Source organism: Oryctolagus cuniculus, chromosome 8 (genome assembly GCF_964237555.1).
Source record: "Oryctolagus cuniculus chromosome 8, mOryCun1.1, whole genome shotgun sequence".
Taxonomy (NCBI): domain Eukaryota; kingdom Metazoa; phylum Chordata; class Mammalia; order Lagomorpha; family Leporidae; genus Oryctolagus; species Oryctolagus cuniculus.
The window spans coordinates 10,677,926-10,704,559 of record NC_091439.1 but is presented as its reverse complement, the minus strand read 5'-3'; the positions used below and the strand labels follow the sequence as shown (position 1 = coordinate 10,704,559).

General features: G+C 42.7%; 1 protein-coding gene across 2 annotated transcripts in view; it reads left to right on the top strand.

Moving 5' to 3' along the window:
- The window catches only part of DCHS2 (dachsous cadherin-related 2), a 312,281-nt gene that overhangs the window by 279,522 nt on the left and 6,125 nt on the right, over positions 1-26,634 (top strand). For both annotated transcript variants that reach the window (XM_051819958.2, XM_051819960.2), the window contains exons 15-19: positions 4,581-4,792; positions 8,404-8,555; positions 22,110-22,240; positions 24,350-24,636; positions 25,514-25,646. In XM_051819958.2, the coding sequence (XP_051675918.2) occupies positions 4,581-4,792; positions 8,404-8,555; positions 22,110-22,240; positions 24,350-24,636; positions 25,514-25,646 (915 nt within the window). The remainder of the gene's footprint in view (positions 1-4,580; positions 4,793-8,403; positions 8,556-22,109; positions 22,241-24,349; positions 24,637-25,513; positions 25,647-26,634) is intronic.

Genomic DNA, 26,634 nt, shown 5'->3' with positions numbered 1-26,634 from the left:
TATTTATTTTTACTTTGACTTAAGCTTCATCATGGAATAATGCTATGCACTGTTCTTTGACTTGATTCTTTAGCTCAATATCTTTGGTATGGCTTAAATAGTACATAAGCCATTTGATGTTAAAGAATAGCAAAGAATGCTATATACCCGGTTGCATGTCTTTTGTAGATTTAGCTGGAGTACTTCGTGCTTTTCATGCTTAAATAAATAAATAAATTTTTTTTACCAGTGTTAGTATATGCCAGGGTACTTCAAAATGTTTCATAGAAAAATGGAATTAAAACAGAACTATAAATTTGTGGGAAAAAATGAAATTGTGTATATGAGAGGTTTTCAAAAGGTTTATGAAAATACATACTGTGAATTGAACTGTGCATAGATTTTAAGTTTTTTGCACTTAAATAGCATTATCTTTTCATTCATTTTTCCAGAAATATATGGAATCATATATTTGAAATGGACTTTATTTTTTGATTTTGTATTAAAAAGCTTTCAAGCTCTTATTAATTCCAACACTTTTTTATACTCAATATGCCCAATTACTATATTAAAATAGCCATTTCCCTTGTGTTAGTTGAAAGTTACATGACTCTTTTACTTCTTTAGCTATTGTCAGGTATTTAAAGTCCAACATAAAGCAACATTTTGCTCCTGAATAACATAAGCGACTGGCAATTCTTTATCCCTTCATGACCACAATTTAATTTTTTCAAATTAGGCATTATTAGTATTTTTTAACAGATCTAGCTGCCTCTTGCCAGCATCTCAGAGTTTCCTTAATATCCTTTCTGCCTAGATTAATCTCTTTAAACACCACAAACTGTTTCCATAGTTACAAACCAAAGGTTGACTTTTGTGTTCAGACTCCATGCCACTTGATATTAAAATATCTGAAACTGTTTCAAGCAGCAGGAATCTTACAGTTTGACAAAGAATATGTATGTAAAAAGCAGATGACAACATGCATTCCGGTATTTGTTAGTTTGAAATAAAACAAAAATTGTCAAACTTTCAATTTTTTTAAAGACACAGGTTTCACGAGAGGGTTTCAAAGCTACTGGGTAACAAATATTTGCCACATTGTGCTTTGGGCTTGTACAGTTGCATGTATAGAGTATGTAACTGATTGAGGTGGCCTGCTTATTTTATCAAGCATGTAGCATTTACAGAATCTTAATGTCATTTTGATGTGTATTTTTTAAGTTGGGCAAAGGTGATGTCTGTATAGATGAGAGTACTTCAAAAGGTTTGTGGGAAAATGACATTAAAAGATAAGTTGATTTTGGTGCAAAAACTGTTGAAATTCATGCAAATGAGGTGTCCTCAAGAAGTTTATGGAAAATGAGTATTATGAAAAACTGCATGGCTCTCAAAAATCTTTCCACCAGCATAAGCTCAGCTTTTAATTTCATTTCCCATGAACTCTTTGGGAAATTTTCTCCTATATTAGAAGGAATATATTACAATGGTTTTGTTTTCAAATTATTACATAACTGGCACAGTGACATGTAAGCAAGAACATGAGGTTGGTATTTGTGAGGCTCCTTACTCTTAGGGAAATATGAATTCCTGCCCTTCCCATTAGACAGAGCCCAGTAGTTCTCTCAGCTCGCTGATGCCAGTGCTACAACACGCACATGCATCATCCAGGGCAAAATATGGACGTAGTCGGCGTGCCAGCATGGAATACTCTCTTAGGCTGGCTGTTGTTGTCTATTGCATTTGCACAGCGTTCACACCATATGCCAGTTATTATGCCAAAAATAAACCCCAAGCAAGGAAAGCATTAGAACCATAGATTCATTCCAAGTGCAAAATTCCAATTATCAAAGCCTAAACACAAGACTTTTATTAAGACATCCACTTTGATCTGCGCTGTAATTGGCACACTTTCTCCTAAGTGGCACTGGCCATTTAGGGTTGCACTTCTATTTTACGTGTCCTTTACGAACAGTAACACAGCATGATAGTAGGACCCTCTGTTTGGTGGAATGCGGGTGAGAGCATTGGACCCACCCTCAGCCTTGGCTCCTCTGCCGCTTAGCTGTGGGTTCAGCAATCAACCTTGGTGCCATGGAGGCTTCAGAAAGGAGCTGCTGTCACCACCAGCCCATCAGAATGCATCCTGATGATTCTCCAGCTACCAAAAGTTAGAGCTCCCCCGAATTCCCTGTCAGGGCTGCTGGTCACAATAGACTGTGGTCTGGAAAAGCAATTTGGTTCTAAATCGATACCTAACTCTGATGTCAGCGGTTAGAGTGATTTTGACATTTTAAATTTGGTAGCATGTGGCATTGTTACTATAGAGTATAAATTATGAGTATTTAATTTTCTTACAAATAGAATAGGAGCTATAACATCTCTCCCAAACACTCAAAACCAAAGACAGAATGTTAGAAAAGCATACAAGTCTCGCTGGGATCCAAGTGAGTGACAGATGCCCTGAAGGTGTTTTGGACTAGGTCGGTTATCTGGGGGAGCTGCTTCAAATAAAGCAAGAAGCAGTGTGGTTTCCAGGCTGTATTTCCAGAAACAGTGCAGGTTCTTTCACCAGAAAAAAAAAAAAAAAAAAAAAAAAAGCTTGTAAAAGCCCACGGTTATTAAATTGTCTCCTTCTAAGTTCAGAGTTCATAAAGATATTAAATCTATATCTGATGCACAGAGCAGGAGAGATAGAGATCTTCCAGCCACTGATTGACTCCCCAAATGGCTGCAATGGCCAGTGCTGCCCCAGGCTGAAGCCAGGAGCCTGGCACTGTGCCTGGGTCTCCTACATGAGCGGCAGAGGCCATCTTCCACCGTCTTCCCAGGAGTGTCATCGGGAAATTCAGTAAGAAGCAGTGTAGCCAGGACCCAAGCCAGTGCTCTGATGTGGGATCCGAGAGTCACGAGTGGCAGCTTAACCCACTGTGCTACCACACTGGCCCCTGCACGGAAACATCCTAACCACGCATCACAGCCATGCTGGGAGTGATGCTTAGTATCCCCTCTTTACAGAACAGGAGACCCAGCTTCATACAATCTGAGCATCTTACATCAGGCCACAAAATTAGCAGACTTTGAGGCCAGGGACTGGAGCTAAATTAAGTTCCCAGCACTGGGATGTGTGTCTTCAGGCTTCTACCATTCAAAATCAGTGTACATTCAACAACTTGCTATTCGATGGGACTTCTGACAGTGAAAGCCAAGTAAATATTAATAATTTTAAATGGAGACAAAGATTTTGTTGTAAAGTGGTGGAAAAAGAGTGGAAACCAGAGAAAGCAATTATGTTCAGGAGATGTATTTCTTCATCTGGGGGCAGAAACTGGAGCACAACATTATCCTCACATTCAACTACCCTGGCAGGCATAGTGACAGAGAGAGACAGGTAGAAAGAACTCTCATCCCCTGGTTTGTTCCCCAAATGCCTGCAACAGCTGGGCATGGACTAGGGCCAAAGCCAGCAGCTGGGAACTCAGTCTGGGTCTCCCAGATGCATTTCAGGTACCCAACCACTTGAGCTGTCACCTGCTCCCTTCCAGGGGCTGCACTAACGGGAAGCTGGTGTCAGGAGCAGACCCAGTATTGAGCCCAGGGACTCCAGTACAGGATAGGGCGTCTTCACCACTAGGCTAAATGCCCACTCCCATGTTCCTTCTTCGGTATGAGGATATGAAAGCTATCACTGAGTGCCTTCCATAGACCTGACCCTGAGCTGGGCACTGGGAACATGATGGTATGGAAGAGACAGCTTTCACCTTGTGTCGCTTACTAGCCAAGAGGACTCCCATGACCCAGACATGTCGGTAAAGTGATGAAGATGGAAGTAGAGGCCATCCCAGGACTATGGAGACCTATGCATGGTGATGCCAAAGTGAGCATGTGAGAAACAGACCATGGGGGCTGGTGCTGTGGTGTAGTGTGTTAAACCCCCTTCTGCAGAGCCAGCATCCCATACAGGCACTGGTGTGAGTCCCAGCTGCTCCACTTCTGATCCAGCTCCCTGCTGATGTACCTGGGAAAGCAGTAGAAGATGACTCAAGTGCTTTGGCCCCTGCACCCATGTGGGAAACCCAAAGAAACTCCTGGCTTTGGACCAGCCCAGCTCTGGCTATTTCACCATTTGTGGTAACAGCCATGGAAAGCACTGAAGTTATATGTGGGACAATGACAGGGCCATGTTCTATTCAATTCAGAATGGAAACTGGACTGGGGGAGAGGGGGCAGGTAAGTGCAGGGAGAAGGTGGGAGATGCTGGTGGCTTGGATGAAGGCAAAAGTGGTGGAGGCAGAGAGGGGTGAATTCAGGTGGTGGTCAGCCAGTGTACTCTCCAGGGGTCATGGTAGGCTATGCAGGGACAAGGGCGACTCAAGGGGTAGCAACTAGATTTCTTATGTGTTTGAACCCTGAAAATATGTGAAAGTTCTCAACTTGATTCCCGATGGCCCTGGTCAGAAAGGAAGGGAAGCCAGGCAAGGGGGGCCTTGGAGGGGCGGGTGAGCATGCCAGCACAAGGATCCAAGGCGGTTTGGGACATTTTTAAAATAATCAGAAGATCATTTACTTTTCCTTCCTTCTCTCCTGGGGATTCAAAACAGGACAACTCACTGTCAAAGATCCCAAGTTTCTCGATTTTGAAGTCAGGAACGAAGTGCAGCTCATCGTTGTAGCTGAAAGTGGTGGGCAGAGAGCGTACAGCAAAGTTGCAGTCTTGATACAGGATGTGAATGATAACCTACCCCGCTTTGGGCAAAGCGTTTACCAGGCATCGGTGTCTGAAGGCCAGAGCCACAATACTCATGTCGTACAGGTAACAGAAATACATTTGTGTGTGTGTATGTGTGTGTGCGTGCACACACAAGTATTAGAATCACAGTCAATAACATCCAGATAGCTGAGGCCCATGTCCAACACAGAACTTAACATGTCAGTGTTTCCCAGGTGTGCTCAGTGTTTGGTGGATTGGCTGAAACCCTATACAGAAGGGATTCCCTCTTCTCTTTCTTCACTCAGTGCTCGGTACTGTCTTCCTCCTTTCTCTGGGAACCCCGTGAGCACTCTCAGGGAGCAGGTAGGGACACAGCAAACCACCAGCGTTGTAAATTCTACCGTTCAGTGGAGAAGTCAGAAATAGGAGTATATCATTTAAATGCCACATCATTCATGCAAGACTACAAGTGTGCATTTAGTTTCATGGGAGAAAAGAGGAAAAACGTCAGCTCTTCCTGGAGGAGAAGTCTAAGGCCTCCCAGAACGACATTTGCACAAGGTCTCGAGCAGGGGTGGAGGAATATCTGGCCCATGGGCCATATAAGGCCCGTGGAAGTCATTTGGTCTGGCAACTGCAGGCAGGACTCGAAATTTAATAAATCTATAGCAGGCTAACTTTTAAGTTGATAATTTTGTATGGCCTGTGAATGATGTTATAAATATCCACATGGCCCTTGGCGGGATAAACGTTCCCACCCCTGCTGGAAATCACCCTCCCTTTACTTCCAGCCTGGCTCCCGAGGCACCTGATTCCCTCTGTGGGTGCAGGCAGGACCAGCACTGGCAGCTGTCTTGCAGTCCCAGCTCTGTGCCCCGACGCACCACTGCAATCGGCTGTTGCAGATTCATGTGTGCTATGGTAGCCGTGCTGCTGCAGTCGCCAGCGTGTTCCAGACGTGTTTACTGTGGTGTCAGCCATGACTGAGATGTTTAAGGAGAAGCTGGGGACGTTTGCTTTTCCAATCTTTATCGTCCCTGCCCAGTCCAGGCTACTTTGTCATACTGGGGCCCTGCAGCATCACGCCGCTCTCTCCCACCTGGTAGCCTGGGCCAGCCTGTGCTGCATAGTACATAATTAGTGAGAAGGAAGACACCACTAAAGCCCAGTACTCCAAGTGACAGAGCTCTCAAGGGCCAACTCTGGGGTGGAGACATTGCATTTCATTCTTTTCTATGTCTAGATCATTCATATTCCAGGAAGCTGGTAGTGCCATTCTCCCATGTCTTGTTCAAAAACTAGAAACATAGGAGGCTCAAGAACGCATCATCTGCAGAAGTCACTTTGGATTTTGGCTGCTGTACAGCCAGTCTGGCCTTCCTTTGGGTACAGCTCCACAAACTTCCTGTGAGGCCCTGGCCCTCCTCTGCTGCATGCAATCCTGCTAGGAATGGCAGTGACATTACTCATCTGCCTTCTGCCCTACCCCACGAACGGTCTGGTTACCTGCCTCTGTCCCTGCCCAGCCAACTCTCCCTGGGTGAAGGGCTCCCAAGACAGAGACAGATTACATGAATCCTCTTGATGGCTAGAAGAAGCTGTGCTCTCGGCCTTCCTCCCCGCCCCCGAGCTGCTCCTGTGCAGGCCATTCTAACACATTGCACACACTGACACACCGCATCTACGTTGCCAAAGGAAGACCAGGAAGACCAGCTGCTTTTCCCGATGCTCGCGAAGGGAACTGTGTATTGCTGCCTTTCTGGCCCAAAGAGCTTGCTCATGAGATCCAGGGTGGTCTCTTGGGCCCCTCTGGTGCCCTGAGAGCTATGACAGCCGTGTCGAGGCTGGATTGAGAGGGTAGGGAGTCACAAATAAGATCCCGCTAGGACAGCAGTGTAGTATCCTGGCAAAGGGAAGACAGGGCAGGTGAGGTGAAGCCAAGGCTGTGGACATAGAGGAGTGTGTGTGTGTGTGTGTGTGTGTGTGACATATATGTATATATAAATGGAATCTTTTTTTTTTTTTTTTTTTTTTTTTTTTTTTTTTTTTTTTGACAGGCAGAGTGGACAGTGAGAGAGAGAGACAGAGAGAAAGGTCTTCCTTTTTGCCGTTGGTTCACCCTCCAATGGCCGCCGCTGCAGCCGGCACACCGTGCTGATCCTGGCAGGAGCCAGGAGCCAGGTGCTTTTCCTGGTCTCCCATGGGGTGCAGGGCCCAAGCACCTGGGCCATCCTCCACTGCACTCCCTGGCCATAGCAGAGAGCTGGCCTGGAAGAGGGGCGACCGGGACAGAATCCGGCGCCCCAACCGGGACTAGAACCCGGTGTGCCGGCGCCGCAAGGTGGAGGATTAGCCTATTGAGCCACGGCGCCGGCCCCTATAAATGGAATCTTAATAATGTTGTCAACTTCTTCTTAAACCAGATCTTGAACCCACTGATATATTTTGGTCTAGTGATTACAATTAATGCAGATCAAACAGTATACAAAGTCACTTCACAAAATTCACAGAAAGTGTAATTAAAAACTTATTTTGTAACCAAAATATTTAAATCCATGCATATGAAGGTCCTTCACAACACTCAGGGAAAGTGTGTATTTATGAAAAAACTATATGTGGATTTCAAACACTTTGTACCAAATGTGTTATTTAATTTCTTCTTCTACTTCTAGAAGTCACTTGTTTATTTATTTGAAAGGCAGAGTGATAGAGAGGGAGAGAGAGTGAAAGAGAAAGAGATCTGCCCACTGACTCATTCCCCAAATGGCCACAACAGCCAGGTCTGGGTCAGGCTGAAACCAAGATACGGGAATTCCATCCAGGTCTCTCACATGAGTGGCAGAGGAACAAAGATTAGCCATCCTCCTCTACCTTTCCAGGCGCATTAGCAGGGAGCTGAATGGCAAGTGGAGCCACTGGGACTTGAACCAGCACTCTGATATGGGATGCCAGTGTTGTGAGCCTAGGGTTCTCTTCTCCATGGGGAATGATGCACAACTATTGTTTTACACTCAATACTGCTTTGATGACCCATCAAATAAATGATCTGGATCTATATTTGTTAACACTGAATCTAAACTTTCTTTCATTTTTAAAAGATCTCTTAAAGTTAAAATTTATTACAAAACAAATCCACACATGGCCTATTTTATAGGAAATACTTAAAGCAGAAAAAAAGAACAAATAAAATCACTTACTGTGTGAGGATATCCTACGACATCTCTTTGCTTTTCTGCTACCATGAATCTATGTACAGTACTGGAAATTTTCTGTTCAAGCAAATCAGATTTTTTTCAACTGATTTTTCCTATAATGTAGAATTGCAGCTCAAACATATGTGCAACTCCTACTCAAAGTCACTTGGAAATCCTCTGGACAAGAATGCAGAGAAGGCCTTCCTCCCTGCCCCCTCGCAGCCCCATCCACTTTATTAAAAAGTTAGAAGTGGCATGGCAGGTTAAGCCGCCACCTGTGACCCCTGAATCCCATGTGGGCACTGGTTCAAGTCCTCGCTACTTCACTTCCTATCTAGTTCCCTGTTAATGTGCCTGAGAAAGCAGCAGAGGATGGCCCAAGTGCTTGGGCTTCTGCACCTGCATGAGACCAGAGGAAGCTCTCTGTCAGTCTGTAGATTTTCTTCATAATGCATTTCTCTGAAAAACAGGCTTTCCTAATGTTGCAGATTAAATCTAACAGAAACGCGTTCCTCGCAGGTTTTTGCTACTGACCTGGATAGTGGGCTGAATGGCCTCCTTGAGTATTCTCTCGTCTCTGGCAACCATGAAGAGGTGTTCCAGATCGATGCACTCAGTGGTGTGGTGACAACAAGGGTGGTTCTGGATTATGAGAGCAGCAGCTCCTACAGGTTTGTCCAGGATTCCGCTCCATTTGATCAACTGTTCTGCTTGGTCCTTGAGGCATGACTTTTTATTGTGCAAACTTGATTCTAAAATGTGTTTTCCCTTTGGTATAACTTAGGATCATCCTTTTTACATATTAAAATAGTCTTAGAAATTATGGTCTATCGGGGAAAAGTGATTAGCCTAGAAGAAGTTGCAGGTCTCGTTCTAAGAGTTGATGCATTTGGGATGCTGTGAAGTACTAAATGATGTGATGTGAGATGTCTCCGGAACTAGAGAGCCCTCAGCAAAGGTTTGTTGGTATTGTTTTTAAAAACAAATGAAGGCTGCCAGTGCCGCGGCTCAGTAGGCTAATCCTCTGCCTTGCGGCGCCAGCACACCGGGTTCTGGTCCCGGTTGGGGCACCGGATTCTGTCCCGGTTGCCCCTCTTCCAGGCCAGCTCTCTGCTGTGGCCAGGGAGTGCAGTGGAGGATGGCCCAAATGCTTGGGCCCTGCACCCCATGGGAGACCAGGAGAAGCACCTGGCTCCTGCCTTCGGATCAGCACGGTACGCCAGCCGCGGCAGCCATTGGAGGGTGAACCAACGGCAAAGGAAGACCTTTCTCTCTCTCTCTCTCTCTCTCTCTCACTGTCCACTCTGCCTGTCAAAAAATAAATTAATTAATTAATCAAAATTAAAAAAAAAAAAAAAACAAATGAAGGCTGAATGGCATTTGTTTTTTTAACTCTTTTTAAAAATATTTTTTTGCAATGTATGGTTCTTTTTTTAAAAAAAATATTCATTTATTTATTTGAAAGGCAGAGGTACAGAGAGAGAGGGAGAAACAGAAGGAGAAAGAGATATCTTCCACCTGTTGGTTCACTCCCCAGATGGTCACTGCTGCTGGGTCTGGGACAGGCTGAAGCCAGGAGCCTGGAACTCCATCCAGGTCTCCTACATGAGTGGCAGGCACCCAAGCACTTGGGCCAGCATTTGCTGCTCTCCCAGATGCATTAGCAGGGAGCTGGTTCAGAAGTAAAGCAGCCAGGACTCACAATGGTGCTCCTAAGGGATGCCAGCATCGTAGGCAATGACTTAATTCTTGATTCTTACTTTGTGTATGAAAATGTAACCTTGTCATCAGGGGCCTTATTGCAGTTCCCAGAGATGATCTTATTCAAAGTACAGGTTTAACATTAGCATGTTTCATTAGAGTCCAAGATACGCTGGCCTTATACAGCGTTCTATAAAGGGGGGAACAGTAGTGTCACAGGTATTGTAGGTATCTGGAAAAGTCAGAGATACAAAAGTCTAGGCTTAGAGCAAACATATTTGGAGTATCCCAGTCCATAACAGTGAAAGACTGTCAAAAACCTGAAAGGTCCATGAGTGAGGAGTGCATAAGGAAGGCTGGCACAACCCTTCTGTGGAACCCCATGAAACTGGTTGTTAGGAGAAGTTGGTGTGAGACGTGTGTACTTGCTGATGGGAGCAGAGCTCTAGGATCTGGCCCTGTGTGAAGGAAGCAGCAAGCTGTGCTATAGGGCTCCCCAACATGGCTGTTTGAGGAAAAGCAGACCATGCATTTTGGAATAGTTCTGGAAGAAAACACAATGAACTGTTAACTGTGTTTGGCCAGCCTGTGGTCTGAGAGAGGCGTGGCTTTCTCATTGTACAATTCAATACACTTTTTGGTTATGTTGTGGTTTTTCTGAAAGCCTTTGCTCATACCATAGTGTAGTCCCCCTTCTCTGCAAGGGTTGTGCTCCAAGACCCCAGTGGGTACCTGAAATTGCAGGAAATACTGAACTCCGTATGTCCCGAGTTCCCATACGCCCTGCAGCATTACCACGTGTGAGTACCACGCTTAACCTGCCCTTCTGTGTTTTACCCCCTGGTCCTTACCTCCTCTGCAGTGCTACTCCTGTGGTTTGGGGCCATTATTATGTGAAGTAAGGGTTACTTGAACATAAGCACTGTGATATGATACTGTGACAGTCCAACTGATAACTAAAATGGCTAGTATGTGGCTAACAGGCAGGTAGGGTATACAGAGTGGATATGTGGGTCAAAGGGACAGTCACAAAACATGTGCAGGATTTCCTCACACTACCTGGGGAGGCACACAATTTAAAACTTATACATTGTTTATTTCTGCGCTTTATTTATTTATTTTTATTTTTGATGGAGGATAACTAAAATTACGGACAATCAAATCACAGTTAAGGGGGAACTACTATATTTCATTTCATCCTCACAACCACCTCAAGAGGAAGTTCAGTTGGGTGTTTTGTTATGTACTTAACAGGCAGTATGGTGGTTTGCTCAGGGTCACAGAGCTGTTTAGGGATTGAACTTGGACTTGCACCCAGGTAGTGTTGTTGTGAGTTATACAAGCTCCAGAGCAGGCTTCCTGTTTGGGGAAAAGCTAGATTACAGGAGAGTACACGTCAGTATTTTCCTATGCCAGACGACTTTCATGTTTTATGAGGAAAATACAATATGTTCATGTGGTTGAACGACAAGAACGGATTAAAACGGAGTATGTTACTGGGTGTCTTGGATTAATTAACCTCAGAAAACCCTCCCATCTTTAAACATAACATTGTTTAGTCTTTTTGTTTAATATATTTCAAATTATTTTACTTCAAGAGTATTTTAGAAGTTTAAGATCTTATTCTGTGCTAACTTTGAGGAATGTCTTTCAACAATATTTTAGTGAAATTAATTGTTACGATCCTTGCATAATTTGTTAACAATTGATTGCTGCAGCATTGTTTCTGTAGTAAGTTTAAGCCGGAAGCTGCCTTTCTCCTCCACGGATGGCTGCAGGTAAATCTCAGCCTAGTTGCCATCTGAGTGATCACGAATCAGAGACCACTAATGGCCTGTTGAGTCCAGGAATGAAGCGTTTCCTAATTGTGATGACTTTCTGCTCCAGTGTTCTCATTCAATGCAGCCTAATTAACAATGAAATCTAACTTCTTTCAACTTTTTCCTATTTGCGTCATAGCTTCCATGTTCCCAACATTTAAATTGGCCCCGATATTTAAAAGGACCTTTCTTTAATTCCCCATGAAGAATTTAACTCAAGGCTGGAAGAAGCAAGAACTGAGAGAAGCTGGGCCACTCACACACTGTTCCAGAAAGGGGCACTGAGCCACACGCAAACACACATACATACATACACACACAGCATACACACATACATGTGTACACACACATGGCACACACACATACATGCGTACACACATACACACACACACACAGTGTGCAGCATCACCAAGGCCAGCAGATATTTTAAGCATCCTGCCATGTGGCCTCTCCCCTCACCCACTGTCAACTCTTGCTCACCTTGTGGCTTCTGTTCCTCTTCAATGACGTCCTTAATATTTAGGACAATAAAAAATGGAGGTCAATTTTTCCTTAATCTGCTACAATTTGATGAACGCTTTGAATGAGGTGCCATTTACATGTTTCACCTTTATTTAAAGTGCTGTTAGTTCATCTAATTGAGGGAAATATTACCAATTTCAGTCCTTTGTGTTGAAACATAAAACCAAGGGCAGACATGAGCCCAGTGGTTAAGATGCTGCTTGGGATGCCTGCCTCTCATATCAGGGCGCCTGAGTTCAAGTCTTGGCTCCGTTCCTGATTTCAGCTTCCTTCTATTGCACACCCGGGTAGGTAGCAGTGTTGGCTCAGTTAGTTGGGTCACTACCACCCTTGTGGGAGAGTCAGATTGAGTTCCTGACTCAAGACGTTGTGGGCATTTGTGAAGTAAAACAGTGAATAGAAGATCTCCCTCTGTCTTTGCCTCTTCAAATAAATAAATAAAATTACATATATAATGAAAAGGATAAAGGAAGTATTTATGATTCTGCCAACTATATTAAATTATTTTAGTTTTCATGTGATGCCTCCTCTAAGAAAACTCAGTGGAAAGATGACAAATTACAAAATAGGCCATTACATACATTCTGTCTGCCTGCCTGATATACCTTAATTTGTAAAAACTATTTCCCAAGCATGAGGCTGGGGATATTAAAAATAAATGAAACATATTAAATAAAAGTTTAAAAAAATAAATGAAACAGTCCTTGGTGTCAGGGAGCTTAGAAATTGAGTCCCAGTTAAACTCGTGGCAGGAAACTTGTTCAGAATCACAGTACTTGTCAATTATGGAGCCCCTGCTTACATTCATTGTCAAATTGAATTTGTATAATAGACATGATTTACAGACTGTTGAAATTGACATTCAGAGGGCTAAAGTTGTTTAGCCAACAGATGAACCTAGTAAGCATGATGGCGTGGTTCTAGCCGATGTGTGCTCGTAGGAAGACTTCCTATGGCACCATGTGAATGAGACTTAGAAGGACAAACGTGAGTATGTATATTTATAAAACACAGAAAAGAGAATGATTTCTAATTAAATGAATGTTAATAAGCCATAGCAGGCAGTTATTAAATAACACGTTTAAGTGTGAAGATACAGAAATGGAATTTGAATCACTGCCTTCTGCTACTTGACTTGTAACTGAAATAAACCTGCCACTATTTAAATAGGACATTGATATTCATATAAGACTTGTTATACTCCACAGTCAAGAGTTTTGGCCTTTTGAGAGAGTTTAAATAAAAATAAGCAAAACAAATTGAGGCAAATAATTTAAGTGTTTAAAAACTCCAGTTCTGTAGCGTAATTATTCAACGTCAGAAGAACAGTTATTGCCAGGAGCGATGCTAGACTCCTAATGTACTCTCCATTGAATGTTCCTTATGACTGTGCGAGAAATGAGAAAAAGCAGTTATATATACAAGGTAACACATTATCTTTTCCGAAATACACAAATTCAAAGCAGCAGAACTGGGATTGGAAGCTCAGTACTTTGACTATCAAAGGAACAGGGAATAAAAGGCATCCCAGGCAAAGGCCTAAGGAAAGGCATGGACACACAGTGTTGGGTGTGTTTAGAAATAGGAAACAGCAGAGTGCACCTGGAAAGGAAGTGAGTCATAAAAGAGACTGGTAGGTTATAGGATAAATTTGAAGAGCCATCTGATGGAAATTGTACTTTATTCTGTGAGCCATATAGGTAGTTGAGTGGATATTCAGATCTTTATTTTTTTTAGGATCAATTTATTTATTTAATTAGTTGGTTAGTAGGGGAGAGAGATCAATCTTCCTTCTGCTGGTTCACTCCCCAAACCACTGCAACAGCCATATCTGGGCCAGGTCAAAACCTGGAGCCAGGCACTCCATCCAGGTCTCCTAAGTGGGTGGCAGGGCCCCAAGTACTTGGGCCATCTTCTGTTGCATTCCTAGGTGCTTTAGCAGGAAGCTGGATCAGAAGTGGAGGAGCTGAGACTTGAACTGGCACTCCGACATGGGATGCTAGTATTGTAAGCCACGGAATAACCTGCTATCCCATAACACTGTCCCCCAAATCTTTACTTTAAAAACATCTTTTAATAGATGCATTGCAGGGAACTAGCATGATGAGACTGGTTAACCTAAAAAACAGCTGTGAGAGGTCTGTTACATGGATGACACTAGAGGACAGAAGGAAGAGACATGCTTCAAAGTTGGCTCTGGGATGGGCATTTGACTTAGAAGTTAAGACATGTGTGTTAGGACACCCAGGTCTCATATTGGAGTCCCTGGTATAGATTCCCCACTCTGACTATTCCAACTTTCTGCCCATGTAGATCCTGGAAGGCAACAGGTGATGGTTCAAGTAATGGGGTCACTGCTACCCACATGGGAGGCTTGGATTGTATTCTCAACTCCCAGCTTTGGCCCAGAGGCCTGGTCTCAGCCATTACCAGCAGTTGAGAGTGAACCAATGAATGGGAGCTCTTGCTCCCTCTGTCTCTGTTTCTCTTTGTTTCCTTCTCAAGTACACATGCACACACATATACACACATGTGAATAGGAATATTTTAAAAATACAAAAAATAATAAGCTAATATTAGCAGTTGTACCATAACTTGCAGTTGTGAAATAACATATCTTATATGTTACATATATACATATATATGTTGACTCATGAGACTATAAGAATTTGATGACAATTGGAATTCATTGAACAAGGAAGGAGTAGAGAATGTTGCCTTGTAGAAAATGTCTACATAGGAAATAATAAAATAGTAATAGTTAGGGATTATGATTTTAATTCTGGGCAATTTGAGTTGAGGGCCTATTACAAGAGCCAAAGTGAATATTTTCAGTTGCCTAAGATGTATAACGATCTAAAGTTCAGGAAACAGATCTCCACTCAAGATTTAGATTTGAGAATCCTCCAGGCAAAGGAGTACAATGGGATTACCCAGGGAGAATGTGTAAACTGAGAATTGATCACCATCTGAGGGCCAGGCAGAGAAATAGGAACCATAACATAGATTTAGTGAATAGAAAGATCCAGGAAAATAGTTGTCACAGGAACCACGGAAGGAGGTTGGACTGCATGAAAGACCAAAGCTTTACAGTGTGTTTTGCCTGCAGGGGTGGGGAATGTCTGCCCATGGACCATATAAGGTTGTGAAATTGTTTGGTCTGACCCTGCCGTGGCAACCGCAGGCAGCCTCAAAATTCACTAAATTGATAGCAGGATAATTTTTAAGTTGATAATTTTGTATGGCCCATGAACAATGTTAAAAATATCCAAATGGCCCTTGGCAGAAAAAGATTCCCTGACGCTAGTATTGTCTCTTAAAATATTCCCTAAGAAGTTTGCAAAAGTATAAGCTTGTCCCAGATGGTTTTCTATCACAATAACTTGAAGTATTCAATTGATAAAAGTTGAAGATTTTGTTCTGTTGAATACATTTTTTGTTTCAAATATTTTATTGTATCAAAGTAATATACGCTTAAAAATTAAATTGTATAAAAGAGTGTCAGTGGGTTTAGATCTAAGTTAGCAGTTACTGCCCATCACCCAACACTGTAGACATTTTGACCTGGTTTTCTCCATTATAATAAACACCCCTGTGTCCTAACTTCCAATTTTAGTCATTGTCTCTCAATTTTCTTCTGTAATAGATGTGGAGGTAACCTTCTCACACTGCAAATCTCTATTTATTCCTGTTGCCATTTTTCAGTTAGTCAATAAGCAATATTTACATTATACGACTATCTAAGTGTGTACTTTTTAGCCAGGCAGTGTGTGTGTGATTTCATTTCCTTTCATACACGACTCTCCTAGGCCCCTGGAATTGGTTATCATCTTTCCTTTTTACTTATCCATTTGCTGTTTCCATGTCCCTGATTCCTGGGAAACATTCCATCAGCTCCATCATCCCATGCCTCTTCTCCTCTCCTAAATACCTCTCATATAGAATATTCCACCAAGTCTTCCATTTTCTTGAAGAGCTGGTTCCTGTAGTGTCTGCCCTCACAATCCAGCAGGACTTTTGGCTCAGCCAGCCTACTGGCAAGATGAAATCCCATGACTGTGGTTTATTTCCCCCTAGGATGGACCAGTGGCTCCCAGATTCCATGTCTTTCTCTCTCTCTTTCCTTCTTTCTTTCTTTCTTTCTTTCCTTCTTTCTTTCTTTCTTTCCTTCTTTCTTTCTTTCTTTCTTTGACAGGCAGAGTGGACAGTGAGAGAGAGAGAGAGAGACAGAAAGAAAGGTCTTCCTTTTGCCGTTGGTTCACCCTCCAATGGCCGCCACGGCCGGCGCACTGTGGCCGCCGCATCGCGCTGATCTGAAGCCAGGATCCAGGTGCTTCTCCTGGTCTCCCATACGGGTGCAGGGCCCAAGGACTTGGGCCATCCTCCACTGCCCTCCCGGGCCATAGCAGAGAGCTGGCCTGGAAGAGGGGCAACCGGGACAGAATCCAGTGCCCCGACCGGGACTAGAACCCCGTGTGCCAGCGCCACAAGGCAGAGGATTAGCCTATTGAGCCACGGCGCCGGCCAATCTTCCTCTTTCTTAATCTCCATTTTTTGTAGGAAAAGTGCAACAGAAGTGATTTCCATGGTTCCTTGCATCACTGAATGTGCCCTTATTCTACCCTGATGTGTGTCACATATAATGGGTTGTATAGAAGTTGAAAATGTCTTGTAGAATTTTGAAGGCATTGCTCTGTTATTCTGTAAAATCCAGGGTTGCTGTTGAGAAGTCGGAAGCCATTTTAACTGTTTCACTCCCTTCCATGTCGAAGGTCCTCAGTTATTCCTTTGTCCCTAGTCTTCAGAACTGTAATTATACACTTTGAGGTGGGTCTCTGTGATCAGTACTCAATGTTGTGTTTAAATACAGAGATGTGTTTCTATTCTCTTGAATTATTTCAATGATAATTCCTTCCCATCCATTTTTTCTTTTCATTTTGCTTTACTTGCTTATTTTGCACTGTTCCTTTTTTTCCTGGAACCAGTTCAATCTAGTGTGGACTGCTTGGATTGATAGTATATGTTTGTATTTTATTTCCTGTTTGCCATTTCTTGTTTTGTGTGTTGGTCTATTTTTGTTGCTTTATTTTTCTGGGATATTTTCATAATGTTAGTCTTCTGAGCCATCTTTTTTTTTTTCTCTAGTGAAGATTTGAGGGAATAGTATACTATTCTTTCTTTCTATTTCTTTACTATTATACTTCCCAAAGCTCTTTCTTGACCTTTAATCTTTTTCAAAGTAAACTGTTCTTATCTAATGGATGAATTATCTTCTAATAACTCTCTAAGGACATTCACTAGAATTATTATGTATTCTTGATTCATTTCAATATCTATCTCCACTAGGTTTCATTTTTCTCCTTTTCTCCTTTGATCTCTCCTAAGGCTTTCTATAAATAGTGATTATCTTTGGTGATGAGTGAGGGAAGAGCAAATTCAAAAGAATCTGAGTAGATTAGAAGAGCTTGACACTCCTCACTTTCAGATGAACCAGAGTGGGTGTTGACTGCTGGTAGGATGCTATGCAAACATCAGCCTGCAGTGTTTGCTTTTCTTTGAGAAAGGGCTTTCATTTCTCCAGGAAAGGTCCTCCAAGATCGCTTACCTTGCGTATGAACAGCAGTCATTCTTTTGCCTGGGAGGGAATAGCAATGGGCAAGAGGGCCGTGATTATTCTGTATGTTGAGTTATAAGATAGTCTCCCAGGGCAGGTGTTGGCCCACCAGTTAAGACTCCAGTTTACACGCCTGCATCCCCCATTGGAGTGCCTGGGTTCACGTCCTCACGGATTTCCTGATTGCAACCTCCTCTTTTCAGTTCAATACTCCACCCCCGCCACATCTGGAGCCTCCTCTTGCTTACCTGCTGGGGGTGACCGTGGCTTCTCACTTGACATTCTCTTCTTCTCAGTGCAATTTTTGAGACTTTATTTTTATGGGCAATTTTATGTTCACAGAAGAATTGAGAGGAAGGGACAAAGATACCCCATATGTTCCTTCACAAACAAGTCCCAGAGTTGCTCCACTTCCAATCTAGCTCCCTGCTGATGCACCCGGGAAAGCAGTGGAAGACAGCCCAAGTCCTTGGGCCCCTGCACCCATGTGGGAGATCCAAGAGAAGCTCCTGGCTCCCAGTTTTGGGTCAGCCCAGCTCCAGCTATTGCAGCCGTCTAGGGAGTGAATCAATGCATGGAAAATCTCTCTCTCTCTCTCACACTCACTCACTCACTCACTCTGTAACTCTGCATTTCAAATAAATAAATATATCTTAAGAGTGGTACAGTGTCACAGTGAAGCTGCATTTACCTATCGTTACAAACATCCCCCAAATCTTTTAGGATAGACTTTTGGTGTTGAACATTCTGAATGCATTTTAATCTCTGATTTGTACTGATACATTCATCTGCAATCTTTACTCAATCTGCTTGTTAGCTCCTAAAAATTGTTGATATTTCTCACATATTCCACCTACTAATATTTATTCCCATTTTCTTTTTAGCCTTAAGGACTTAGACCTTATCTCAAATTTAAAAAGTGTATCATTTTGATGGAATCTTGAGAGAAGGAAGAGATTAAAAACTTGTGACATTGGCCTGCTCTCCTTAACCAAAAATTATAATTCTTTGCATAGATGTTTCTGATGTTGGCTGATATTTTTATTCCTTAGAATTTCAAGGGAAACAGAAAATTCTTAGTAGACATTTTAGATGTACTTGAGTTTTGAGAAATCATCCACTCACAACTTCAGAATCTATTAAGGCAATGAAAAAAGATCCCAACTGATTCAGCACTGATGTAGTGATTATTTAACTGTTGCTTGAGATGCCTGCAGCTCATTTTAGAGTGCCTAGGTTGGAGTACTGGCCCTGCTTCCACATCCAGCGCCCTGTTAATGCACATCCTGGGTATCAGCAGTGATGACGCAAGTCATTGGGTCCTTGACACTTACATGGGAGACCTGGATTGAGTTGCCAACTCCTGGCTTCATCTTAGCCCAGCCCTGGCTATTGCAGGCATTTGGGGAGAAAGCCAGAAGGTGGAAGACACCTCTCTCTCTCTTTCTCTCCCCCACAACCCTGCTGTTCCTCTCCCTCTCCCGCTCTTTCAAATAAACAAATAACATTAAAAGGAAATGTTCTTCCTGGTCAAAGGCCTGATGTACCATCTTACACTGCAGGCATAACTTCCCATGGTTGGTAGAAAAGGAAAACTATGCTCTGAATATTGAATGCTTAGAAAAGGCCTGTTCCGAATCTGCCCAGTTTCATTTACAGTCTCCTCTGATAATACTAATCAAGGCAGCAGTCCTGGAACATGAAGCGAGTTGGACGGGCTACAACCAATGGTTTCACAACGACTGCCAAGGAGCTGTCACAGAAGGCTTGAGTACTCACAGAGGTTGTGTGTAGAATCTCTGCAGATCTGCCTTCATAATTTTTCATTTGTTGTTCAAGCCATTGAGAAACCTTTTTCTTGTCTTTTTATTTTGAAAGTGAATAATATATTTCCTTCCAAATCAAAGAACTTTACCATTTTTTTTAACTTGACATAGGCATTACATAGACTCCCTGATGTTGTAATGTTGTGAAAACAAGGGTGGTTATGCATATAGTAGAAGAGTGGACAACTTTAACTTTGATGTCTTGGCCGAGACTCCAGATGACATTGGGGAGGGGCAGGCAGCAGGGGAGAAAACATTATGAGTTGATTATTTTGAGTAAACTATTTCCATATGTACCTGACTGACACTGATACTAACAAAATAAACTTGCCACATGGAATTATCCCTGGTTTCCAGAAGTGTGAAAGTCCAATGATTGTTCTACTGATGCCCCAACTTTGATAGCATAGAAAGCAATAAGTAGCCTGCTATTAATAAACAGTGATCATTGGCTGTTAAATGGAACTCATACCAAGAAAGAATTGATGCTTATTTCGCATCACTTTAAAATGTGGTGTTGGAAAGAGAGAGAGAGAGAGAGAGAGAGAGAGAGAAAGAGAGAGAACACTTTTGGTTAACAATGTAAGGGAAAGTAGAAGTATGTCAATCTCCAACATTCAGTTTCTTAAAAAGGGGGTCTCCCCCACTGGCTAAGACTAATGACATTTCTAAAATAAAAAGCATCTCTTTTTAAAAAATTGTCTGTCAGAAAAATGGTGGGGGTGAGGGGTAAGAGATCTTCCATCCACTGGTTCGTTCCCTAAATGGGCACAACCGCCAGGGCTGGGCCAGGCTGAAGCCAGTAGCCAGGAACTCCATTCTAGTTTTCTACATGGTTGGCAGGGACCCATGTACTTGGGCAATCTTCCACTGTTTTCCCAGGCACCTTAACAGGAAGCTAGATTAGAAGCGAATAACTGGGACTCAAACAGGCACTCTGATATGGGATGCCAGCATTACAAACGGCAACTTATGGAGCTGTACCACAATGCCAGCCCCTAAGGAGCATCTTTGGTTGACATCTGTTATTTCTTAGCCACCCTCCTGGACTTGCTAGTGTTAGAGGGTGGCAAAAAATAAGCCAAGATTTCACATCACCATACATCCAGTATGTGATAAATACACAGGAAGACAAGCTTGTAAAGGAGCATCCTACAGTGCAATGCAACTTTGCAAGAGAGAAGGACCTGGGCTTATTGCCTCGTTTGGTCATGTGTACTACATGTATAACCCATGGCAAATCTTGAGAAAGCAGCATTCAACACTTATCAAAGAAAAGAATATAAGGCAGATACCTGCCCTGATGGAACTCAGAGAACAGGCAGAAGACTAAAGTGTGATGACTACTCTGCAAAAAGAATGTACAGAGCATGGAGGGAATAGGTAAAAGGGCTTCCAAATCAGATGAGCAGTCAGTGAAATCTTTGATGTCAGAGATGTGAGCTCAGAAAGACCAAGCAGGTGTAAAGATAGGGCTTCCAGCAGAAGCCAGAACATACAAGGTCATCTATACATGCGCGGAGCATGTAAAAGGAAACACTTTCGAAGTGGTGGTGTGGGGGATGGGGGAAACTGGGTTTGCAAATTAGAACTTTAGGTAAAAGAATTGAGATGCTAAGCAGGGGAGATGTAAGAGCAGGTGAAATTTGAAATAAGGAGATTGGTAAATTGGTAACTATTTCATACGAGAAAGGATAGAATGCATATATAGCATACCAAGTACGAGTGAGAAGGGGCTGTGGCTACAGGGACCCCAGCTTTTCCTAGTTTTCCAGTGCTTTCCTGGACTTGGTACTGAAAGTCCCACATCCCAGTTTGCCTCGACTTTCCTGGTTTTAGAAAAACTCCAAGTCCCATATCCTAGGGAATCCAAGTCCCATATCCTAGGGAATCCTTCAATCCCAGGCATAGCGGTTTTTTTTGTTTGTTTGTTTTTTATCACCTTACCTGAATCCCTGAACATGGAGCTGATGCAGATAGGAACACTCATCCAAGTGATATTAAGGAAATACAACCAATGAGGCTAATTATTCATTGGCTATTGGAAGCATGGTGAGAGAAAGGACAAGTTGAAGATGGTGATAAGGTCTACAGCTCAGTTGATGGAAAGGCTTGTCGTGGTTTCATCTAAGACGTCAAATCACTGTGTGTGAATTCTACCAGATTGTGGACTCCTGCCTCTAGTTCACAGTGATAGCCAGTCATGTATCTTTTGTGTGTCCATTCATAATGGCTGCATCTTGCTTAATTCTGTGATTTGCATGAGTTGTTACTTAGAACTGAAAACTCTCAGTACAAAGCAAGCCTTTAGTGGTGCTGTCCTTTGTTGGTACAGCCAGATGGAATAAGGGAGCGATGACTAGGCCAAGAGCAGCAGGTGGAAGCAGTCAGCTTCCCCAAAGTGCAGGTATTGGTGTTGGTAGTGTTTTGGTTGTTGCTAGTAGAACAAGATTGAATTTTTCAGTCTGTCTCCCAAAAAAGGTCCATTTGTTTTGACATTAATGCCTCCTGATCCCTGGAAGCTTGCTGGATTTGGTTCTCTAAACATGTCAAAAATAAATAAATTTCAGGCTACTATTCTTATGAAATAAATCTTCAATGATGCCATTTAGAAAAAGCCAGAGGAGAAGTAAAAGCAGCGAGGCAGCTCAGTTTTAAGTCTTCAAGTAAATATGTAATATTTATGTTATTTCTCTAATTCCTGGATAGTGGATAACATTCCTTGATTCTTTCCCAAACCAGCTTGACTGTGCAAGCCACAGATAGAGGGATGCCCAGACTTTCAGCCACATCTATGATCAACATACAAGTGACTGACATAAATGACAATGCCCCGTCTTTTCTCATCTCTGAAGCAGTGCAAATTGCAGAAGGTAAGTGTGGCAATTTGGAATAGTGGTTGTGATCAAGTTCTATAACACCATTTGCTGTTTTGTTTCCCAACAACCATGCAAGCTAGATACTTTTGCCTTCATTGCACAGAACAGAAAACGTACGATCATAAGTTAAATATCAGATGTCAGAGGAGTTCCTTGGGGAAGCCAGGATTTGCTTTCAGATCAGCAGAGGGCCAAGTCCCCATGCTCTAACCAACATTTCTCACAGCACTTGTTTAAATGCATGTTTTAAAAAAAATTAAACCTACTGTATGAAGAAACATATTGTGTTGACTGTGATGACCATCGTGAATCTTGTCAGAAGAATCAATGTTCTCAGACTCATAACTTTGTCCATCTTTGCAGGATATGCATGACAATGAGTGAAGGGAATTGGATGTTGGTTGCAAAAAACCATCATGTTCCCCTAGAGTAACAACTGCAACATTTGGACCATGCTAATGATGGAAGTTAATACATATGGATTTTAAGTGGCCCACATTAATCTAAATTGTTTTGGTCTGTGGGTTACAGGAAGACTCCACAGTCTGTGAACCCAAAGTGGTCACTGGTCAGGCTGCCTTGGTAAAACTCAACCCAACTCCTTGTAGCTGAAGTTGAAAACTGTTATGGGCCCTCATGTGCCTCTCTCACGCCTAACACCAAACTCATTCATTTTGTTATGCTCATTTTGCAGACAAATTATAAGCATCATTTTTTAAGAATGCATTCCAGAAATCTACATCCAAATGAATTTCTACAAATATTACATTTTACAAATAAAAATAAATTCTCCAGGTTTGCTTCTCACCTATCCGATATATTTCCATTTGATTTTATTAAGGTACTATTCTTAAATACATGTGTTAAATTTAGAATATGGTGATGTGCACAATAGAAATGTATCACAAGAATGAACCGCATAAATCAAAACATACTGAATGGGGGGTAAGGGTTGGTGGGTGCCTGTCAAGAATGTTCAAACCTGACAACTGAAATTACGCATCTTTACTCAGTAGAACTCTCCTGAGCAGCTTGGCATTTTATTTCCACCTACACCACATCTGTCAGCTTAAAAACAAAATCCCAGCCGGCGCCGTGGCTCAATAGGCTAATCCTCCACCTTGCGGCGCCGGCACACCGGGTTCTAGTCCCGGTCGGGGCGCCGGATTCTGTCCCAGTTGCCCCTCTTCCAGGCCAGCCCTCTGCTGTGGCCAGGGAGTGCAGTGGAGGATGGCCCAGGTGCTTGGGCCCTGCACCCCATGGGAGACCAGGAAAAGCACCTGGCTCCTGGCTCCTGGCTCCTGCCATCGGATCAGCGCGGTGCGCCGGCTGCAGCGGCGGCCATTGGAGGGTGAACCAACGGCAAAAGGAAGACCTTTCTCTCTCTGTCTCTCTCTCTCACTGTCCACTCTGCCTGTCAAAAAAAAAAAAAATCCCTTTCATGGGCATTTTATGCTCCAGAATACATGTGGAGACCCTGAGCATGTCATCTCTTTTGTTATATTTTTGGTGAATAATATCAGGAATTTGCTTTTAACACTTGTACTATATATACTTTGTCTTTCTGACAGCTTAAGAATTTTGAGTCAGACTAAAGAGAAGAAGGCAGTATACCTGCCACTCCAAAAGAAGTAATTTTATGAAAATAAGTCTAAGGAAATAATATTGCAGTTCCAAATACTTTCATGGAGATATGACCTTCTTTTCAAAATTTTGTATTTTGTATTTTTAAGTTTACTCTTTCCCCACGCACTTCCCCCATGAATATGTGATTCTGATATAGAAACTATATAGAATAAACAAGTAGGTTAGAATGTTTCTTTTCCCCAGAGTTGTGCTGTAAACAGGTGATGAAGGAAGTCATATAAAAAGTGAATATACCCTGCTTCCTCAATTCCCAACTCCATGGGATATTTTCATTTTTATTGGGTTCATAAATTCTTCAGAGTTTTTGTTCAGCTCATAAACGAGCTTTGTATGAGAAATCATGCCAGGAAAGAGCAAATCACGCTGGACTTGAACATGCTGGGGTTGAACTATCAGAGACGTGCATTTCACAGGGTGGGTTTTAATTGAGGCTGACACTGGTCATGACTATTTCAGATTCTTTGCCTGGTCTGATTGTGTCTCGGGTATCCGTTCATGATGTGGATTTGAATCCAGCTTTCGTCTTCAATTTCGCCAACGAGAGTGATCCTGGAACCAAGTTCGCTATTGATCAGACCACTGGAGACGTGGTGCTGGTGAAAACTCTGGATTTTGAAGAAGCTGCTAAACATGAGTTGCTCATCCAAGTTTCCGACTGGGTGCACCTCACAAAGGGAGCGCTCACGGTCCATGTGTTGGATGTCAATGACAACCCCCCGATATTTTCTCAAGATTTCTATCAGGTAAAGAGTTTAAAGAGGTGCTGAAAGCACAGCCCAAACTGGCGAGGACAGAGAAGAGCATAAACTTTCCCTTGTTGGCAGACTAACTTGGGCGGATAGTGTTCACTGTTTTTAGTGCCCGTGTTAATGTTGCAAGTTTTATACTTAATGATGTGCAGGCTATAACAGCAAATGGAGTTGACTGTCTCATTCAGTTCAGTTTATTAAGTATTCACATCATTTTTTTTTTAGCTTGTAGGAATTGGAGTACAGTTGTTTATAAAAATTGGAATTTGTCTAACATTTGCAAAGCCACAGATAAGATAATAGGGAGCTTGAATTCTCTGTAGTTCATTTGGGGAAATTCTTTCTTAAGTGTATTTTTTGAATGTAAACATTTTACAGAAACAAATCATGAGCAAAACCAGGAAGTGGAAATTTTGTTTTTTAGAGCGTAGTGTAAGTTGATAGAAGTAAGGGAAACGATAGAATACCACTGAGTACTCAGAAATGGACTCCAGGACTCTTGAATGTAGCAAATTCAAGATTTAGGTGTCAACACATTGGGGAACCAACCTAAGCTGTGATCTTCTGGTGAGGGCTTACTTGAATTATGCAACATACAGAAGCAAAATGAAGCATTGTGTTAGTGAGTGCACTAAACTATCTTCTGCTCAAAAATAACTTGGAAGGAAGATTTTTCATAATAAAAATCAAAACTGAACTTTTGAAAAGAAGTTTTTATTTCTGAATCCAGAAACTCTGAACATAATCTTTTTCAGTGTGTCAGCTCTAAGCATTAATATGTCTAAGAAAATGAGGTCGTCTTGTATAGGGCCTGTTCATGAAAATACTCTTTTGCCTTTAAGCACAATGCCCTTCCCTCTCCATCTCCCAGGTCACAGTTCCTGAGTCGGTGCCCCTGGGGTACTCAGTGCTGACTGTGTCCGCCACAGACTTGGAAAGCAAAGAGAACATTTCTTACAGGCTGCTCTCCTCCGCTGAGGAATTCGCAATTGACCCAGTGAATGGTAGGTTATCTGTCGTGGTTTTGGTGCTCGTAAGCCGGAGTTGCAGGGTAGAAACCTGAAACAACCATTTCCAAATGCTCCTTTTCTTAAAAACTTTATTTAAGGTATACAAATTTCATGTATTTCATATATACAGAACCAGGAACGTAGTGATACTTTCTACCCTGCCCACCTTCCGCCCTTCTTCTCCCTCCTATTCTCATTCTTTTTTTTTTTTTTACAAAGATCTATTTTCAGTTAACTTTATACTCATAGGATTAACCCTACACAAAGTGAAGGGTTCAACAACAAATCGTAAGAAGAAAAAAAAAAAAAAAACACTGTTCCTCAACAGTCGAGACGAGGGCTGTTCAAAATCGTTGCATCCAAATGCTGCTTAAATAGTCCCCACCTCTCCTCCCTGGAATCGCGAGCACCACCTTTTAATTTCTCTTTATGTTGGCCAGCGCCGTGGCTCACTTGGCTGATCCTCTGCCTGCGGCACCGGCACCCTGGGTTCTAGTCCTGGTTGGGGCGCCAGATTCTGTCCCAGTTGCCCCTCTTCCAGGCCAGCTCTCTGCTGTGGCCCGGGAGTGCAGTGGAGGATGGCCCAAGTGCTTCAGGAGGAAGCACCTGGCTCCTGGCTTTGGATCGGCATAGCACCGGCCGTGGTGGCCATTAGGGGAGTGAACCAACGGAAGGAAGACCTTTCTCTCTGTCTCTCTGTCTCTCACTGTCTAACTCTGCCTGTCAAAAAATAAATTAAAATTAAAATTAAAAAAAAATTCTCTTATGTCAAGTGGTGAAGTAGCAGCCACCCGTGTTGCTTCTCTTCTCCAGCACCTCAGGGCTGGACAACAGAAGGCACTGGGTGAATGCTGATGTGTGCTCAGCACTTCCGAGCCCAGGGTGCCGAATACCCGGTACCCAGTGTCCAGTCCAGCAGAGTCCGGCAGTGCCCTCAGGCCTGCACGAGGCTCAAGAGTGCCCAAAGGATTCAGTCCTGAGG